The sequence below is a fragment of the Blennius ocellaris genome (assembly GCF_963422515.1).
Source record: "Blennius ocellaris genome assembly, chromosome: 13".
Classification (NCBI taxonomy): domain Eukaryota; kingdom Metazoa; phylum Chordata; class Actinopteri; order Blenniiformes; family Blenniidae; genus Blennius; species Blennius ocellaris.
Window position 1 is genome coordinate 16301117 of NC_137662.1, and position 21367 is coordinate 16322483.

General features: G+C 40.8%; 3 protein-coding genes across 4 annotated transcripts in view; 2 read left to right on the top strand and 1 right to left on the bottom strand.

Moving 5' to 3' along the window:
* tet1 (tet methylcytosine dioxygenase 1) overlaps positions 1-7083 on the top strand; it is a 30791-nt gene extending 23708 nt beyond the window's left edge. For both annotated transcript variants that reach the window (XM_080507632.1, XM_080507633.1), the window contains exons 4-12: positions 45-135; positions 684-777; positions 1637-1845; positions 1952-2102; positions 2761-2850; positions 2998-3135; positions 3272-3448; positions 3717-3861; positions 3964-7083. In XM_080507632.1, the coding sequence (XP_080363758.1) occupies positions 45-135; positions 684-777; positions 1637-1845; positions 1952-2102; positions 2761-2850; positions 2998-3135; positions 3272-3448; positions 3717-3861; positions 3964-5027 (2159 nt within the window). In that variant the 3' untranslated portion in view covers positions 5028-7083. The remainder of the gene's footprint in view (positions 1-44; positions 136-683; positions 778-1636; positions 1846-1951; positions 2103-2760; positions 2851-2997; positions 3136-3271; positions 3449-3716; positions 3862-3963) is intronic.
* Positions 7084-9553: 2470 nt separating this feature from the next.
* On the top strand, positions 9554-15437 carry eif4e1c (eukaryotic translation initiation factor 4E family member 1c). Its single transcript, XM_080507657.1, has 7 exons — positions 9554-9600; positions 10863-10948; positions 13822-13917; positions 14572-14635; positions 14782-14895; positions 15029-15168; positions 15297-15437. Exons 1-7 carry the CDS (start codon positions 9583-9585, stop codon positions 15409-15411), a joined length of 633 nt encoding a protein of 210 aa, XP_080363783.1. The 5' UTR covers positions 9554-9582; the 3' UTR covers positions 15412-15437.
* Positions 15438-18018: 2581 nt separating this feature from the next.
* Positions 18019-21367, bottom strand: LOC308138514 (transmembrane protein 150A). Its single transcript, XM_080507656.1, has 8 exons — positions 21247-21367; positions 21072-21145; positions 20008-20055; positions 19841-19909; positions 19685-19752; positions 19473-19603; positions 19163-19340; positions 18019-18226 (listed from the first exon to the last, which is right to left on the bottom strand). Exons 2-8 carry the CDS (start codon positions 21134-21136, stop codon positions 18033-18035), a joined length of 753 nt encoding a protein of 250 aa, XP_080363782.1. The 5' UTR covers positions 21137-21145; positions 21247-21367; the 3' UTR covers positions 18019-18032.

Consider the following 21367-nt stretch of genomic DNA (forward strand, 5'->3'; position numbering starts at 1 on the left):
GACTGTAACAAAAATCAACAGAATATCATGTTTGTTTTCCACAGAGCAAATAATTGAAAAGGAGGAAGGCCCTTACTACACTCACCTAGGAGCAGGACCCAGTGTTGCTGCAGTGAGGGAATTGATGGAAAACAGGTAGAGTGACTTTTACTACTCTGCGAAGGGCATGTGCAGGTGTGTTTACTACAAAACACTCCAAGAGCCGACAAGTCAACCACAGGGCTGGTGGAACCGGACAGGGTCATTGCTTCACTCTGTCATTAAAAGGAAGCATTGCTGAGATAGCTCAACACATGCAGCCTGTGTCTCCCTGCACGTATGTGCACCAAACTCACACTCGCAGGCAGCATGCTGAAACAGGAAACCCCTGGAGCTGAGACGAGGGGCCCGTAAACCAAGATGACAGCATGTTTAAAACAACCTGTGGTTCATCACGTCCACTTGACAGCAAGTCTCAACTGAAAATAATGATGGTGCAGTTTTCAGCCGCAAAAATGATTAGTTTAATGCAAACAACTTTTTGCTCTAAATGAGAGTCTTTACAAGAATGAGAAGATATCTTGCCACAGCCCGTGTTTAATTGTATTGTTTTCTTTTGTTAGTTGTCCTCAGATACTTTTTGTCTTGTCTACACTTTGATGTGAAATGCATTATTACTGAGTTGTGTGTTTTGTGCATTACAGGTATGGTGCCAAAGGAAATGCAGTGCGAGTGGAGGTGGTTGTTTACACTGGAAAAGAAGGCAAGAGCTCCCAGGGGTGTCCGATTGCCAAATGGGTATGTAATTGATTGTGATAAATATGTAGGCAGGTCACTATCAGGATGTTTTGGGAGAATAGAATGAAATATTGTTGTTGATGTTACTGCAGGAGACTCAGGGTGTGATTTTCTGCATGGGGATGAGGGGGATCGACCCGACTCTGGTCAATCCATCCCTGCTGTTAGATTCTTTTCATTACGGAGAGGGATCAACTATATCTTTTCTCACATTGATAAGGATACTTGACCAGCACACAGGGCCATTTCAAGTAAAGTAAAACTGCCCTCTCTTACACATAAAGAGTGAAACTGGCAAAAATAACTCCTGTTGTGTGGTTTGTCAAACATATAGCGAATTTTAGTTGCTGTCGAATCGCCACAAGAATTTCCCATAAAAAATTATTGTTATTGGCTCTTACAATTTATAACCATCGATAAGCATTAGTAGAGGCTTTGAATTGCAAAGTGGAAGTCAGGTGGATCCATATATTTTCTTTCAATTTAAAATTTACATTACATTCAGTTCTAAAAATATGACTTCAATGAAATAAGTATTTGTTTATAAATATGATCGCTTGCGACAGAATAGACTCCCAGTAGTAAGTATCTGCTTTCTGTCATTAGTCAAAAAAGTTTCACATTGTTTCTTCTTTTTACATTAGTGGGAAAAAAACCATAGATTCTTTTCTACATGTAGATCATTTAAAAAAAAATCATATTGCTATTGAATTAACACAAACAATAAAACCAAAGTGACAGCCCTGTTTGTTCAAATACGGGCGTAACCTCTAAAACTGCATCCTCCTTCTGTGTTTTCTTTTCATATATATTCTATTTTAACTTTTCTTTGTGTCCAAACACAAAATATTCTGTCCAGGTGGTCCGGCGCGGCAGTGACGAAGAGAAGTTGCTGTGTTTAGTTCGCCAGCGGCCAGGGCACCACTGTGACGCGGCCGTGTTGGTGATCCTCATCCTGGCATGGGAGGGAATCCCTCGTCCGGTGGCAGACCACCTCTACCAGGAGCTGACACAGACCCTCTTCAAATATGGCTCCCCCACCAGCCGCCGATGTGCGCTCAATGAGGAGTGAGTACCCCTTCCTTTGTCTTTCACTGGCAGTATATTTTCCAAGCTTTTGACTTTTTTTTTTTTCTTTTTATATCCCTCCATTCACTTGGTTCCATTTCCACAGTCGCACATGTGCATGCCAGGGTTTGGATCCCGACACCTGCGGAGCCTCGTTTTCTTTTGGCTGCTCCTGGAGTATGTACTTCAACGGCTGTAAATTTGCCCGTAGTAAAGTGCCCCGCAAGTTTCGTCTGCTTGGAGACTACCCAGAAGCGGTGAGTGAGTGTGTGTGTGTGTGTGTTGATTTGTAGCAAGAGGGAGACCACAGTAATAAATCTTAGTGGCATATTCCTTTTTTTAAAACAAGATATTGCAATTAAGACTGTTAGTAGCTGTGGGTATCATTTCATGTTTTATGTATAACAAGTGTTTTACTCTTTACTTCATATAATATTTGGTTAGAGTTTTTACACTGTAAGTTGAATCAAATATGAATTAAGAGATCTTCTGAAATGACAGAATATATTTTTACATGCAAAATTTTACATTTGAAAAATATACCAAAAGAGAAATTATAATTTACTCGCGTCAATCCCCTATTGTAAATCATAAGTTATTGTAGAAAGTCAGTCTGAACAGGATTAGCTGGTCCAAGCATCTTCTCAGAACCAAAAAAGCATGTCTTATTAAATCTTATTAAATAGAAGCACAGGTACATCTAAATGTATCTCATCATTCCAGATAAAAGGTAAATACACTAATTAATAGAAATGTAATACCTGTCAATTCCCAAAGAGACATTCGCTCTCATACAAATATTTCCTACCAGTGGTTCATTTCAAACATAGCCGTCACTCTTGTACAGGGCACTTTAAACAAAATACATCTTTCAATAAAATGATGTTCTCTCCCAACTGCCAAAATCACTTTTAGGAGGAAAAGATTGAAAACAACCTGCAGAGTCTTGCCACTGATCTTGCACCTCTCTACAAAAGACTGGCTCCTGAGGCTTACCACAACCAGGTACAAAATGTACTTTGTTCATGTTAATTTAGTTGTTGAATTCACTCACAGATACGTGATAGATTGCAGAGCATTTATATCATCATAGCAATGTATTGTATTTACAAATCAAACTCCTTTCTTGCCTTGTCTTTGCACCTCTTATAGGTGGAAAATGAGACAGCAGGTGGTGACTGCCGGCTGGGCAGGAAGCCTGGATGTCCTTTCTCCGGGGTCACAGCATGTGTGGATTTCTGTGCTCACGCTCACAAGGACACCAGCAACATGAATAATGGCAGCACTGTTGTAAGCAAGCTGAGGGTTTCATATTATGTGATTTATTCCTATCTTGTGCTGCCCTTCTCATTTTTGAATGTCAAGTATTGTAGTTCGATATTGTCGTTTTCAAATATTGGAAAGATAATGTCTGGTGCTTTTTCAGGTTTGCACGTTAACTAAAGAAGATAATCGTGCAGTGCGTAATATCCCAGAAGATGAGCAGCTCCATGTGCTGCCACTTTACAAGATCTCTGACTGGGATGAGTTTGGCAGGGTTGAGGGCCAGTGGGCCAAAATCCAAACTGGTGCTCTACAAGTTCTGTCTGCTTTTCCCCGAGAGGTGAGTGAAGTAGGTTTCTGCTTTCATTCTTATAAGCAGAGGTGGGTACGCGCAAGAGTACCATTACTTTAACATAATGTAAATAAAAAATACTCCTCTGGTAATGCTGAAACTTGTAATATTGTAGGTGTAAAACATTTTGATCATACTGCTTAAAATCCTAAGCAAGAAAAACTGAGTAAAGCAAACGAAAACCTGTGCTATTGTGTGAATTCCAACTATTTCAACACGCATCTTGTTTTAATGCACTGATTTTGTACAATATCAGGTTCGTCTGCTTGCTGAGCCAGTGAAATCGGCCCGGAAGATGAGGCAGGAAGCTCGTCAGAAAGCTCAGGCAGACAAACTGGAGAAGAAGATGGGCCAGACTCCTCTCACACCAGGAAAAGTTAAAATTGAAACACCCAATAAAGGTACTAATCTTTGTTTCTGTCCCTCATCTAGACTGTAGCAATATATGGAAACAATTGTTAATTATCACAAAACAAATGTGTGTGTGTATTGTTTTTTTTAAGATCCACAGAGCTACTACAATGCTTACAAACTACCACAAAGGCCTGCCAGCGCTGGAAGGTACCCTCCAGAGAGGAATCAACCCGGCACTTACAACCAGCCCAACAGCAGCTACCCCACCATAAGTGCAGGGTTCACTCCTCAGGGGGACGTCCTCTCCCCCAACCACCACAGCCTGTCCAGCCACCAGACGGGACAGAATAGCTCGCCTCTCCATTATAGGACAATAAATGATGCTGTGAATGGTTTTCCTCCAGCATCCAATGATCAGAGTCCTCTGTCAGGACGTATGCCTCCACATAACACCCTGAATAACTACCCCAATCCTTTTCAAACTGAGCCCAGCGAGGCACACTGCTCACCCCTGAGCAGACTGTCCCACAGTGGCAATGTTCCTCCTCCCCCGCCTGCCTCCCATTCTCCCAGACCTCCCTCTGAAGGCCTCTTCAGCAGACTCAACGCACTCCCCAGGCCTGCAGGAGAGGCCACGACAGGGGTCAGAGTTCACGACCTCTCCTCAGTTTCATCTCTGCCTCCCCACCTACAAACTCCCCCAATGGAAACAGAGGATGTCAAACAGGAGGAGGTGTGGTCAGACAGCGAGCACAACTTCCTGGACCATGAAATTGGTGGAGTCGCTGTGGCACCGGCACACGGCTCCATCCTAATTGAGTGTGCCAGGCGGGAACTCCACGCCACCACCCCTATCCTGAGGCCAAACCGCAGCCACCCAACCCGCATCTCTTTGGTCTTTTACCAGCACAAGTCCCTGAATGAGCCCGGCCACGGGATGGCAATGTGGGATGCCAAAATGGCCAAACGAGAACGGGATCGGGAGGAGGAGGCCGAGAGGTTAAGGTTGGAGGGCAGCCCGAGCAACGGTGTAGGGAAGAACAGTAAAGGAGGGGTGGAAGGGGAGGACGACATGGGTGAGGACAAGGGGGAGACGAGGACGATTAAGAATGTCCCCACACGTCAGGCATGGACTCTACCGAGGGACGGCGTCATCACCGTGTCTCCTTATGCCCTCACTCAAGTGACGGGTCCTTACAATCGCTGGACTTAGCCGATACGTTTTGCACCTAAATACACTTACACACACATACACCCAGAAAACTCCTACACTGTGTGCTTCTGCCTTACCTCAATCAATTTCATTCTGCTACTCTTATTTTTATGTCGTTTTCATAGTGCTTTTACAATATCTGTTCACTTTTGTCTTTCTTCGTCTCGTCTTTGTAGTGATGAGAAAGACCTAAAGTTTATTTGGCTTTTTAACTGTGAGTTTCGGTGTTGGTTTTTATTGTCATGAGACGGTGCTTTGAAACATTTTAAAGACGTTTTTAAAACTGGTTTTATATACCTGATTAAGAACAAAAAGATGTGATTATTTATTATGATCATAACGATTTCTATTTAATTTCTGGTGTAAGCCTGTTTACTGCAAGATTTCTATGAGACCCTGCTTCATGTGTTGACCCTCAGATTTTATGCTGTACAGCTGGACTTTTTTTAAGCCAACGGTTCTCCTCTCATGAGACGAATCTTATTGGCTCATTGGTGCCATTGTCACTGTAATCTCTGTTAAGCAAAGTCATTACACCACATATTGTAGAAAACCAGACTAATATTTTGCGTATATTAACTACAGATTGTCACATGTAGCATTGTGTATTTCCTTTTCCTTCAACTGACTTTAGTTGGCAGTTGGGGAAAGAAATGTACTTCTTTAGTTTGTTTTGTTTTATTTTTCACTTCATCTGGATGATTTGTCTTTTATTCACAGATGTGTATAACATATTAAGAAGCACTTTTTTTTATTTTCCTAAACTTAACTTGAAAATGGTCCCGGTCAATCGGCCTGAATATGTATGTACAGACAGAGTTATATATGACAGTTCTGCATGAACCCTGTTTTGTTTTGTTTATTTACAGTATTTCTGCATTTGTTTGCTTTTCATTCACTTGAATGGAACTGGCATACATATCTAATGAAATTCCAACCCGAGCACGACGAGGAATCATGAAAGACTGCATCAGTGCAATGTTCATCATTATCGGCACTTAACTTGTATGTTCAGCATCTGAAAACAGGAATTCAGCAATCTTTCATAGGGAACAAGTGTGGTTATAGGAAATCAGAAGCTCACTTTGCATTTTAATGGTGCTAACAAGACTTGTTTTTATACAGAAACCACAAAGTGTCTGATGCATCCACTAAACATTGCCAGCTGTCATGTCCACTCTGTATTCTGATGCAAAACTGTGTTCGCCACTGCTGAATAACGCTGTTTCCTCCTCTCTGTTTTTGTTGTAAAACCACTCGAAACATCAGATTCCACTCAGACAATTGCCGAAGACAACTTTGGGTGCTCGGCCCTTGTGAAGACTGTGTTTACAGTTAGTGTTTATACAGGGTTAGACTAAAGGTGTTGTCAACTTCCACCGAATCAGGACTTTTATGAACTTAAATTGAGCACAATCAGTAAAATAATTTTGCTTTTATTCACAGTAACACTGATTGCATGGCATTTCCTGTAGAAAATGTTTTAACTCAAAACACTTGTTTTGGTGCTAATAGGACAGCCTGTCAAGGGACTTCACATGGGTCTTTACTTACATAGTTGTGACGGCAAGGTGCTTTTTTAAAACTCAACTGTCACTGGTCTGATGTATTCACCATAAAGGTCACCAGTTCTCTCTCAAAAAAAGCAAATTACTGCAGATGTCTGTCTAGAGTTCAAATGTCTTCCTCAGATAACTAAAAACTCAACAATTCACCAGAACCACAACAAACATGCAAAAGAAATGAATGTAAACTGGTTTTAAAAAGTTGACATTTTTAAACATCATGTGATCTTACAATTGTAAATGTTTCTTTAGATATACTGTGGGGGACTACCTTGTTCCACATTGAGCGTTTTTGTATCAACAATAAACTAACAATGAGCACCAGCATTCAAAAACCTGAATAAAAAAAACTTTTCTTAGTAAAAAAAAGTGTAAATATGTATGTGAACCACATTGTTTTTACTGTATTGCTAATGGTGTTTTGACAATGGGTGATCTTGCTTATTTTGAAACTGAATTACTGTACTTGCTGAAAGTATATCCAGTTTAGACTTGAGAAGAGACTACATTTAGCATTCCTTTTATGGAAGGCTGATCTCTTTCAGGATTGTGAAATAAAATCATATTTATATTTTGGACCTGACATGATTTCCTTTCTTTTTTCTTAGAATATTCCTACTCTGACACTCAGTCTATAAGTTTTCTTCTAAGGTGATGATGGTGATGTGACTGTTTTAATTTACTTCAAATCACGTGGATTTAAGAGAGGGACTTCCTCCTGGTTTTTTGAGATATACCAAGATACTTTTGTGAAATGCAATCATCCCTGAGGTATTTCATCATTTCAAAAATATATATTCATTGTGTCAACATAAGAATTTAATGAGAAATTCATTTAGTAAATATTGATTAAATATGTGAGTAAATTAACAAAATGCTAGAATACAGTTTTATTGCTGCCACACTTGAAATCTACACAATTCTAAGTAAACTTTTAAATTTAAAGAATCTCAAATGCTTTTTTTGTAAATTGTGATTGTTTTCACATTCAATATCATGGACGTAGGTAATGCAGCTGCATGTCGAGTAGCAAGTGTGCTCAAATTGTAATTCCACTGCATAATTTTTCCCCATAGCATTTTAATTTGCAACACAGTTGATGCAGCGGCTTTTGATGGTATATCAATGGCACGGATTTCCTTAAAGTGACACACCATTCTAAATGCATGTTATCTATTTAGCCAAAAATATCCATTCATCTATCTTCTCTCACGCTTAGTCCATGTGAGATCACTGTGGCAGTATGTAAAGTAAAGATACCCTGTTCCCCTGAACTTTCTCCAGCTGTTCAGGGGGGAAACCCAGGAAGGACCAAACCAGAGATATGATCTTAGCAGCCGTCCTGGGCCGAACTTTGCTGCATTACTGATGCACCTCACCTGACTCTTCTCAATGCAAATGAGTATAAGCTCAAACTTGAGTGTCCTTGGTTGAACTCTCCACTTGATAACAGAGTGACGCCCACCACTCTGCTGAAAAAAATCATTTCAGCCACTTGTTTCTGCTGTACTTCAATAGTATAGATCTCCACTAGGCCACTGGATGAGGATGCCCTAGAAGTCTCCAGCCCTGCCACAATAACCTCATTCAAGGTCAAAGGAGTTCCTCGCTTTCGGAACACAGGTTGAAAACTTTCTCCAGCCCCTCCTGAACTGCCCAATGGTGACCCAGACCATGTGTCCTTGAGTAACCACTATAACAGGAACCAACCAGCTGCAGCTCCACTATGGACTCCTTGAATAGGTCCTATTGACTCCAAATTCTTTGTGCCTAGCCTCTTCTGGTATTTAGGAGAAATTCTCACCGAGGTGGGAGTCAAAACTCTTCCAGATAGAGTCCTACGATAACCTTTCCCAGCATACCCTTGCTATGCACTTAAGTATGTCGGGTCTGGCCTGCAGTCTTCCCTGCTATCAGATATAACTCACAACCGGATGGGGATCAGTTGGCAGCTCTGCACCTCTCTTCAGCTGAATGTCCAGAACATACAATCTCAGGTCAGGTGAAAAGACAACTAAGTCAGTCATTGACCTGGGACCTAAGGGCCTCTGGTAAAGTTATGAGCATTGTGTTTAAATAATGTGTTTGTTATGAACAATCCAGGACTAACACATAAGTCCCATATTAACTCATGTTCAGATCAGGTTTCTCACAATCATTCTTGTCCAGGTGAGCTTGCGGTTGACAACGCGAATGTTGAAGTCACACAAGTAAGACAATAGAGTCCTATGGCCGTGCCCTTTCAGAACCTCCCCCACTAGCTCCAAAAAGGCAGAATACAAAATGCTGCTATTCACTGCATAAGCACAGACAACAGTCAACAACTTTAGGCTGCAAGGAGGCGACCCTCTTTGTTTTCCTAGAACAAAGTCCAACTGTGTGGCTGCCGGCCACTGCAGCCAGGGGCTTGTGAATATTCCCATACCTGCCCAGTATATCAAATACTGTTTGCAAAACAGGTGAGGCGAGAGCAGCTGCTGTGTTTAGCAGAATACTAAAACAGTTCTGCTGCCATTTACTGAACTGCATTTTCTAAACGCAAATCATTAAAGGATGTTTTGCAACTAGTGCAATGCAATTGTTCAATAATACATGCTGAAATGCTGTTACAGATGATGTGGGGCAATTGGTAAAGCTGTGGTAAAGTTGATTTAGTAAATGATTTTGATGCATATGTGAAGCTGGGTCATTGTCTGTTTTGTTTAACTCACAATACTTTAATATTGTGCATAGCTGCAGCTCAAACATTCTGGAATGACACCTTCAACAATATGTTAACATGTAATTTATTGAACAATGAACAATCCACTAAATAATTCAATCAACACTCTGATGAGCAGTGAAAACCTCCCTACCGGATCAGGGTGAGGCCGGGTTTGTTCTCATTCAGTCCGCTCCGCCTCTCAGGGTCCCTGCACGGCTTCCGTAGCAGTGTGAGTGGCTGTAGTGACGCAGGGCGCCGCACGAGCAGATCGTTTCTTATCGTCAAGATGGCGACATCGGAGCCGGTAAGCGAGACAAGAGACAGCCGGGAAAATGGGAGTGATATTCACGGAAAAGACGAGCCGTGTTGTCGTTTTCATGGACCGACGTTGTTGCATTAGCACGCCTCTTTTCGCCGTCTCGTGTGGTTTTTTTTTGTGTTTTTTTGCGGAACGAGCGCGTTCGAGTCCACAGATGTTGGCGTGGATTAGCGTTAGCATGCACGGCAATGTGATGGATGAGGCAGCGGCTGGGAGGGACTCACTGGACGTCGTTCATTCAAACTACAATCACCGACAGTTTTAATCCACTTTGGTGTCAGAGTCGACATCCGCGGGTGTTTTTGGTCAACCGGCCGCACGTTTAAATGCTCGCACTGATACAACGTTGATTATTTAGCTGACAATTTGGGCACGTGTGTGTCTAGCTTTTAGCTAGCCTAGCCTAGTCTCACTAATGCCACGGTAAAGTTGCCTCCGGTTGAATTTCTATGTTCTTTCTAATATCCCACAGCTAGCTGATCACTTCCAAGCGTCACTTGTGATACATTGTAGACATTGTAAAGCGAGACGGTGAAATCACACAAAACTAATGATGTAATTTAATTTACGTGGTATATAAAATGCAACCACTTGGCATTTCCCGGACTGTGACAAAAGCCAAAGATGAATGGGGAAATGAAAGTATCATTCCATCATTTATGTAATGGTTAATTATTAGGCTTGGAGGACGTTAATAATATACTTGAGTAAATATCCCGATGCCGTTTTGTAACGAAAATGGGGACAATGCCCAGACTTAATTGTACCTCCCTGCAGGTTTTGTAAGCTCTTGGTATGAGATCGTGTATGTAATAGTAGCTGCAGTGTTGGTTTGCAAATTCCTGGCATTTTAGACTAAATGCAGTGACGTAACTATCAAAAGGTCACGTGATCTTCACTGGCAATATTCATCCAGTATTAGAATGTAATGATCAGATAATAGCTTTTCACTAATATGGGCAATTATTAGCTTTATACCTTATTGTACATTGATATTATTACACACTTTCCAAATAGCTTGTCAGATTTTGGTAGGACATTATCAGAAAATAGACATTTGTCATACTTGTAATCTTGATTACATTAAATAGAATTGAAATTGCATGTAAAGCAGATCGAGGGGAAGTTCCTGTAATCTTTGTTTTCTGACGTAATCATTGATTTTGCATTGATGAGATTCTGCCTTAGATAAATGTCTTTAATATTCTGTCTTTTCATGTGACGTCTTGTGTGTCCTGTGTCCTCAGAAAGCACCTGAAACCGAAGATCAACAGGCCGAAACTCAAGTTGTTGCAAATCCTGAGCAGTATATTAAACACCCTTTGCAAAACAGGTGAGACCAAAGCAGCTTGCTGTGTTTGACCAAAAATGGAAAACGTTTACTACTGTTTATAAAACTGCTTTTTCTTAATGCAAATTATTGAAGCATGTTTTGCAGCTTTTGTTGCAAAACGTAGTGCAATGCAGCGGCTCAATAATGCATGCTTATATGCTGTAACAAAGGTTTAAAAATATGTTTATGCAAAATTTGTCTTGTCGCAAAAGCACAAATTTAACACAGCTGCAACATGGCAAAAATAATTGATTTAAAAGAGGCAATCGGTTTATACAGAATGTAGAAATCATACTGAGGTGACGGTACGGAAGGGTCTGAAACCATTTGTTTCTCGTTCCTTAATGTTAGTGAGCCAGTTGAATCCCTGGTGTCTTTGTCTTTTTCATGTCTGAGAGACCGTCTCGCCGTCTCCTGGCCTTTGTCCTCAACCACAAAGGTCATGGACTTATTTCACAATGTTTGTCCCTGATTAAAAATTTGTGATGAGTCTTTTTTTGTTTTTTAAAAAAAGAATCAGAGTTGTGCTTTCATGACTCACAAGATACATGCTTAGTCATCTGGTTGATCTGACCTCTCACTTAATCTGTTTCGAAGCAGTTAGATTTCTAGTGTGAGCCACATCAGAAGTCACTGTATTGAACAATATGTTGGTATGTATTGATGCAGGTGATGTTCATGGTGGGAAATCAAGTGCTGCACTAACTTGTTGTTCCCCGTTGTCCTTTCAGAAGTGTTATCATGCTTCTTTGGTAGTGATGACCTATTCAAGAGCATTGTGTCGTCGGTTAGGGACAAGCTGAATGGGTCATTGAATAAGTCACTTCTAGGTCATTCTGCTGGTTCAGCCGAGCCTCAGAGGTGAAGGTTGTCCTTATCTGCTGCTTCAGCCTGACCTGCCTCTCGTTCTGGTTTCGTTGTGAACACACTGGAGACAGGCTTTGTGTCCCACTGTCACCCCCCCCTCTGACCAGCCATATCTCCCATTTGTTACCCTTGTTTGTCTTTCCTCCCCAACTCTCTTTACATTTGCTTTGGGCTGTAAGGCAGTGGGCCGTGATTAAAATGCTTGATAGCATTGACATCAATTTTTCGATGTTTTAAACAACCTGCAGAAATTTCTCCAGAGAGGCAAGATGGCACATTTGATATCAGATTTTATTTGACTGAGAGAGTGGTTGTCCCTGGTCTGCGGTGTTTAACTATAAAGATGGATTTGAATAGGCTGAGCAGCTCCGTTACTCCACTGTAACACAATCGGACGCTTCAAAGTTTCAAGTCGAGTGACAGGATTTTCATATGGCATTGGTGGTAACAGAAACCAACAGCTGCTTGAAAAGAGGAAAGTAATTATTTTCTGAAAATTGATTCAAGTCTGAACTCGGTTGAAGGGAATTAGTTAAAACTGTAGTTGTATTTATACTTCTACACGTTTTCTTCATGGTATGAATGCTCCTTTCTTTTTCTGCATTCTATGAAATATAGATGAAGAAGAGAGGACTCTGGGCAATACTTATAAGTACTGGTTTAGGAGATTTTATCATGAGGTGGGATACTTTACTATGATGCTACAAAAAAAGTGTGGGCTGTCATTTGGGTTCTATAAACTGCGCAGCAGCAAAGTGATACCAGGATTTTTTTTCCTTTCTATTTCTTCATTGGAGTTGGTGTGTATATTGCGTAATAAGTTCTAGTGTGGGAATATTTGGCAAAGGCCATTCACTCAGGCTTGTCATAACATTGATAATTTGGTATTTGGGGGGGAAATCGTGTTTTTGTTCAAGATCGACTTGAGTGCAAAAGAATCTAGCGTACATTCACACTATATTAGTGGATACTTTTATGTATAAAAAAACATCTTCTTATTGCATTTGATTGCCTCTGTTCTCTTATTAGGGATATTTGACATGAATGGTTTTAAAATCCCATTGAAGACCAGCAATACTCCTTCTGGTGCCATCTGTTGCTTTCTTTCTTTTGATGTTAAGTCACACTCCATCATGTTACACAGCCTGTATCGGCGCTATGGAGCAGCTTCCCTCTTGCTTCTTGTGTAGTCTCGGTTGGTGTCTGTATTTCAAAACAGGCGCCCACAGCTCACCACGATTGCGACACTGTGTAGCACCACCTACGTTTGAGAAAGGGGTTAACCGGAATGGGGATTTAAAGGCCTCTTGATTTGATTTTTGGCTTGTCAGTCTGGTGGTTGGAGCACAGCTCTCAATAAACCCATCATTGCCTCCGGTCTGCTACACTTATTTATTTATTTATCCCCCCAACTTATTTTCTTCATCATGTGGCATAGAGTCACAGCACGGGTTGTATGGCTTCATTAGCTCAATCACGCCTCTGTGAATTCTCATTCCTGCCACGGTTGGGTAACACGGTTTTATTTTCTGTCATGCTCCTGTACGTATATGGCAAGTGGGTGTAGTTGATGCTACAGTTGTATGGGATTGGGCGGGGAGGGGGGGGGGGGGGGGGGGTCATCGGGTTCAGCTAATGTCCTCTTGCTGCTCATCCCGCCCCTCCAGGGAATAGATGAAAGAATAACAGCCATCGTAAACAAAGGCTGTATTTGTAGTGGTAGTGATGGCCGGCTCTTTCTTTTGCATCAACACAAATGCTATTGCCACCATTCTGTTGGGAAACTGAATGTATATCTGTTCCTGGGACTGTTACAATTGTCATATTAAAATAACAAAAGGCCTTATGAGACTTGGATCATAAACCTTATTGATTTCTTTTTTTCAGCTCAAAGGAGAAAAAAAATCTGCTCTTGTCTTTGTAAATGAATGAAATTCTAGGAAATGAAATGCTTGAGTCGTTGAGTAGATAAACATTGTATAAATAGTTGTCTTTCCCTCCCTCAGATGGGCCCTGTGGTATTTCAAGAACGACAAGAGCAAAAGCTGGACAGAGAATCTGCGTCTCATTTCCAAGTTTGACACGGTGGAAGACTTCTGGGCGTAAGTTTCCTTTGCTCGGGTGGAGAGGTTGGGGGCGTCGCCAAAATCAGGATTTTTAAAATAAATTGGTACAGGACCAGAAACATTGAACTAATAGTTGATTTGAAATTACTCAGTCATGTGGATTCAGCAACCATTACTATCGCTCTCTCCCTCTGTCCGTCCTGTGACATCCTGGTCACTGCAACGTCCTGCAGCTTCTCTATTGAGACTAAAGCCGCACCCTAATCAGATAAACAAACTACCTCAACTGATATTTTTTTTTCCCCTGTGTGGAGGAGTAGTAACTTTGAGCATCCAGGAGCCATTCTACTGTTCACTGGGGGCATAACTGCAGGACTCGTCATATAAGAGGAACTATAATCTATTATAGCACAAAGAGCAGGAGCAAAGTGTTGTCATGAACATCCGGTTTCATGTTTTGCTGATATTAAGACACCAGACTGTTGCATTTGTGATTATGTAAGGGTAATGTTTTAATGTACTCTGAATAAGTCATATGATGAGGTTTTTAATCTCCCACGTGACCGTTAGCATTTCCAACTGTTTAAGATGTTGTATAACCACCACATCTGCACTAACTCTTCCGGAATCTCATTGTAGCTTTAAAATGCAAATACAGCTCCTCAGTATTTTCTTTCTGTTGTCTTTCAGATTATACAACCACATACAGCAACCAAGCAAACTTGGCTTTGGCTGCGATTACTGCTTATTTAAGGTAAGTTATTGATTCATTTCTGAAAATCAGAATGTCTGAATAGGAGCGTGATGTTGATTCTTTGATCAGTCATTGGGGCTTGAATGGTAGCAGTAAAGTATCTCGCTGCACTGTAATAGTATTTCTGTTTCATTTTTGTGTTCCAGGATGGGATCAAGCCGATGTGGGAAGATGACCGAAACAAGCTGGGGGGTCGATGGCTGATGACTCTCAATAAACAACAAAGACACAACGACCTTGACCGCTACTGGATGGAAACGGTAGAACAGCAGCGTTTGCTTTGCACTCATTTAAAAAAAATGACTCCATGTGATCAGCTGCTTTCCCTGCTGACTTTTGACTTTCGGTCTCGCCATAATTCACGAGAGCTGTCACATTTCCCGCGTTCTGCAGCTCTTGTGTTTAGTCGGCGAATCGTTTGATGAGGCGAGCGAGGACGTGTGTGGAGCTGTGGTCAACGTCAGACCAAAAGGTGACAAAATAGCCATCTGGACCAGCAACTGCCAAAACAGGGACGCCATCATGACGATAGGGTAAGCTGGAGTCTCGCCTGGACCTCCGTTCGTAAAGCAAATTGTACAATGAGAGTTGTACCTGACCACTAGGTGGTGCCACTCAGTCAGCATAAGTCCTCACACCACTCCTATCCATCTTCCCACAGGCAACTTTACAAAGACCGACTGAACATCCCCATCAAAGCCATGCTGGGCTACCAGTCACATGACGACACGTCCAGTAAGAGCGGCTCCACCACCAAGAACATGTACTCCGTTTGAAAAACTTCCCGGGCCCTCATTTCAACAATTACCAATCTACATCATCACAATAATTTTTGATTTATCAACTACTGTAGTGTCCTTTCCTTTTTATTGCAAAGAGAATTGTCCATAGTGTGCACAGCTGGAGCTTCCCCAACACACAAAGCCAATACAGTTAGTTATTAAGGAGGAGAAGAAGAGCATGTGGCTGGGTATGTCATATGTGAACAAGAAGACATGATTTCTTTTTAAAGCTGAAGAGTTCTGTGATTAATCCCAATGCCCTCCTTTAACTTGGCTAAGAACAACCTTTTTGAATAAAACATGGCTTTGAGTTGCTATAAGAGAATTTAACTATAAATCCTTGAGGGTTTTTTTTTTTCCCCTATGCTGGGCTCTTCACTCCTTATAAAAAAGTATTTGTCACTTCAGAGAAAATAAGATTGTAAGTAATGTCCTCTCACAGAACAAATTTTAAGAGCAGTTTTAACTTGATTTAACAAGCAGTGTTGAGCATGAGTCAAACTTTCAGATGCACAAGCTTGAAGAATCTGCAGTATCTTAAAGGTTTGTTGAAGCTGTTATCACACTCCGACGTGTTAGGATTTGGATTTAAGGCCACTTGTTGTTTCAGCCATGCTGGAATTGTGGGATATTGCTTGTAGTAGTTTTGGAACTTTTTTTTTTTTCCTTCTTCCCCTTACATTTATTTATAATGTATGCATTGCAGTTACTTAGTTAAAGGCATCCATGAAACTCGTGTTTTGTTTTTTCTCCATTTTTTTTTTCATTTTTTTGTTGATAAGGTTAATATTGTGGACTACTGCATATAGATGACATTTTTTACAGTGTACCATACAGTAAAAATGACAGATTTAGGTGTGTTTTTCTGTTTACTTCCTAACAAACTGTAGATAATGTTGCACTCCTCTCTTGGTTGATGCAAAAGAAAGATGATATTCATTGTGAAATGATTTTGCTCATAATGTATCTTTATTATCTGTAATTCCAGGATGTATATTACCTTCTTTCGAGTAAAGGTTAAGTGCTTTGCATTAAAACCAAAACCATGTCGTCTTGTTTTGTGGGGAGGGGAAGAATGGCATCACAGGCAAATTTGCGTGGAAGTGCATTTTTAATATGAGAATACATTTGACTGTTACAGAGCAAACAATGACTTGCTCATACAATGAGCAGCGGTTGAGCAATTTCTGTTTTCGTGTTTCAACCACCTGGGAAATCCAGGTCTTATCAGTCTTCCAAGATTTCATGGAATAAGTTTTGTCACCTTGTAGTGATCTGCTGCTTTTCATACACCATCATTGGCTCGTCGTGGCGTTTCAGATCAGTCTCCTTAAATGAGCTAAATTCATATAAAGACAACGGTGGATTGCAGTGATCGTCATTTGTAGATTCATCGCCAAGTTTCACATTAAAGATAGTAAATAATAAAAAAAAATTCCAGACAAAAAGCTGCTGTAAACTTCCTGACTACTTGCTCTGAGGTTCATTTCACTTGATGTGTGATCGAAGCAATTATCAAATACAATTCTTACAAAAGTTAGTGAAGTTATTTGAATGTCTTTAGACTGATTGTTGCTATGTGACATCACCTTTCACAACCCTCTGCCCATGTTAAACATGTGAGAAAAACAAAGGCGAGACTGTCACAACCAGTCTACAAGGAGAAGAATTCACTCCTCTGATGTGACTCATAATGTCACTGTTTGACTGAACGCGCCAGGAAATGACAGCAATTTAGACTGTCCATAAGTCTTGTTGGCTTCATGATGCCCATCAAAACATACTTTGCCTGCTGATCTTTAACGGACAAAATACTGCCAACACCCACTTTTCTGGTTCAAAGCCAGAACATGGCGGTTCCGTGATCTCGAGCGTGACTTGGTGTAGTGACTCATTTCTGCCGTGAATTAGCTGTATAAACTATCTGTAAGTCACTTGGTGCTGATCATCCAGTCAAACAAGATCTCATTGAGCCGCAACTGCCTGGCAAGGTGTGCTGCAAACTCCACCCATCCAACAGTGCTTTCAAGCTACACACTGGCCCTAATGTGTGATGTCATACTTTTATAATGTGCCAAATCGTTATGCGTGTTCTGTTAAAGCACCTCATTTGAAAAAAATGTTTCCCTTTTTTTTTCTATTTAAAATTTTTTTGCGTGTGTGTGAGATGAGAAAATCCCTAGTTAATAATCTCACATCCAATCAAAAATCCATACACAAAAACATTTTGAAATAAATAATGTGCATCCTGTTGAATTCTTGGGTATGTTGGCAGTTTCCACGAGATCTGTAGAAAAATATGTCCTCCCAAGAAGTTTTGTTCAATTGTTGTAGCCTATAAGGGTGTTTGTCTTAATAAATATGGCAATTTTTTTTTTTTAAGTTTTTGACAATAATAAAAAAAGATACTTTTCAGGAAAAGGTAAGGGGCATGGTTAAGAAAATGAGTCACCATCCATAATCCATATGAATGTATTGCTGGAAAGAAAATAAGATACATAATGTGAAAAATACTACTGGTCTTCCTGCCAGGGTCCAGTCACTGTGTTCACTGATGTCCGTCTCAGTCCTTCCACACTGCATGTGTGCCGCTGATGGACCCTGGCAGGGTCATATCAGGACAGGCTCATGATCAACGGCTTCTCCTCCTCGCGCCTGCTCAGAAGGTTTGAAATCATGAACGACGAGAAGAAGGCAAATTCCACAGCAAAGCTGAGCTCGAACAGCTCAAGGTTGACACTCAGCAACCACTCAAATACAGCCGACAGGTGCGCGAAGATGTACTTGTCCTGGGCAAATGAAATAGCATCTGACGGGTTTCAGGTTAAGGGTTCAAGTATCAATGCTGTTCATTTATCACTTACCTATTTCAATGTGGCTTGTATTATGCGAAAAAAATGTTTCCGCATCAGAGTTTCTGTTCCAGGTAATGGGAGTGGGAGCTTTGAAGTGAACCACCAACACTGCGATCAACAGACAACCTGCTTTACCACCAGAACAAGTCAGACTGATTTATCTCAAAATTTCCTCATACTTCAGCTTCACGGACAAAGCAACTGCAGTCAGTATCCCACTCAAAAGCGAAAGGGAAACTAAATCAGTAACCCATGTCCTTATTTCTGTACCAAAATGTGATTAGTTTTCTTTTTTTCTACATACGTGTAGACTCATGTGTGCAAACAGTATGTTGATACTTATCTCAGTGTGGATTTGAGTTACCTGCGCTCCTAACCAGCAAGGAAATAAATAATGAAGTCATAAACTTTGAGGTGTGCATCGATGGATAAAAATACTGAGAGAAAAAGGCTTACTCTGTAACCTGGTAAAATACGTATGTGGACTTTACTTTTCCAGGAAAAGCAAACTTTGCTTTTCCTGGAAAAGCAAAGTTGAAGATTGATGTGGTTAAAAATCCCTATTAATCTGTATCTGCTCCAGTCAAGTCAGCTGTAGTTGGCCTATCTCACTTTGTAAACACATCAGTAGACCAGATCAAATAGGACACAGTAGGACTGCGCTTCTGTGAAACAGCTGGAGAGCATAACCTGGACGCCATTGCCAAACTCTCCTGCTTGAACACACAAACTTAACCCAGACTGTTTACCATAATCAAGCCAGCCTGTCAGGGCAACAATCCCAAACACCAACGCCATGGTGATATTTCCCTAAAGGCTGAGAACACATTCAAAACAAGGAATAAAGAAAATATATGGCAAAGAAATACAGTTGAATACTGAAAGGATACAGCAGATGGTGGCAATAATTTGCAGCACAGTGGAGGCGATGCGCAGCGGGTAGAGGATCCTTTCGTATCCAGTCAGCACACATCTTCCTGTCAGTGAAGTCAGCAAAACCGTGTAGAAGCAGATGCACAAGAAACTGACTGCAGCTCCCAAATAGTGAAGGAGTGGCAGGTACCCTGGCTGGAGTGTGGAAGACATAAAAAAATAAAAAAAATGGATGGAATTCATTGGGGGGACGTGTGGATCGATTATTTATCGATTTGTAAGTTCGTACTGCTTTCTGACAAATTCAGTTGGAAGTACAGTACTCACGTTACAGTTTCCTGCCGCGAACGCTGCCATGGCAGCCACCACACCAAAGACCAGCGCCACCCTGCTCATCAATGACTGACAGGAGTGCCTCTCCATAATGTGGGCATGATGGAACATGCAGAACAGCAGAACTATGAAGGAAATGACTGGTTAGTGCATGCCATACCATGTATGATCATGTGTTCAATCATGTGTTCATCCGGTAAACTCACACAAGAAAGATCCGGAGTTGATTGTAGCTGTAAACAATGAACTTTCTGGTGCAGTTTTCCCACTCGAACTGAAATCACATAATATATTCTGTGTATGACATCTCTCAGTTTGTTTCCGAATAGGAGGACATATCATTAACATTGTATACATTGTACCTTATAGTGGGAGGAGAGCAACATCCGGTGGACACATTTCCTGTGCAGTGGGAGTAGTTGAAAGCAGTCCTGAGAAGAGATCAATGTTTGTTTTTTGTTGTGTGTGTTTTTTTATAATCCAACTTCATTTAAATTTTTGTGCTTAAAATAATTAGATAAAAACTTACCAGTCCGTGAGGGGGCACACATGGCCGCGTGAGCATGCCAGGCCATATCTGGAAAAAATAAAACGCATCCAAGACTGTTGTTTAATATTGTTGATATTTCTGGTTTGATAAGATATACCACTTTTAACACACACTCTGGTTGGTTTGTCTCTTTTTATCACAATGATAAAAATGTGTTTATTTCGTTTTTGTCTCTTATCAAATCTCTATAGTGACAATTGCCCCATTAACTTTAAAAGAGAGGACAGCTGGTAAACCTTTGATCAACCGTTTGCAATGAATGCACCTGACCTTTTTGGACAGTGCCTAATTTGTTATAATTACAATTCACTGTGACTCATCAATCGTCAGCAACAAATATGCATGATGTCAAAAAGCAAATATTCAATTACATCAAATTACTATCAGAGGAACACTGAATTAAATAAAAGGCCTATTCAAGAACGGCTATTAGAGCCTGACCACTTTAATAACAAGTATTTCCACACAATGCTTGTCTTTTGGCTTTTCGTAATGGTCCAGTGTGGAAACCTGAATGACAGCAGACAAAACTAGACAGATCACATATTTCAGGTATGTGTGTCATGCAGCCAACTTTGAACATTGACTTAAAATGCTGCTCTGATGGTATTTATCCAACACAACAGTGAAACCTAAGTTTCACAATAATAGACTCCAGGATGATACAATCTCTTAACTTTCTGGCCAATGTCAAGTATTACCTGTATTACGAGTGGAAGGCGTCCTGTAAGTGTTGACTGGTGTGTATGTGTGTGGGTGGAGTGTGTGTGTGTGTGTGTGTGTGTGTGTGTGTGAGTGACATCAAACACATGATCATGGTTTAGACCAAAACCCTTCAGGTATGAATAACTTTGACGAAAACCTGCACCTAAACACTGATTAATAACGTTCACAAAATCAACAACAGCTGCAAACGTGGCGTTTTATGAGAGGACAAACATATATAGAGAGAGGCAGGATTTAAGAAGCTAATTCAAAAGCTCATCAGACTTCCACCGGGATGTAAAGAGACAAGAAAGCATGAGAATTTGTGATAAACTTACACAGTCCACGTTCCAATGAAGGACACCAGGGAGAGGGAGATAGGGAAAATTATCCAAAGCACCATGTCTGTGTTCTGATGAAGACGAGTAACACGTTAAAAGCTGTTTTAAAAACAGTCAGCTTCATATTTACACAACAAGATCAGAAATAGAAGAAAATAGTAGTGGTCCATACCTTAAACGATATGAAAGTACAAGTCCTTCAAGCAAAGCGTTGCGCCGTTATAGTACTTTGTCTTGTCTCACACCATCTGGAGTACAGCCTTGCTTTTATGAGAGCTTCCTTCAGTCTGCCG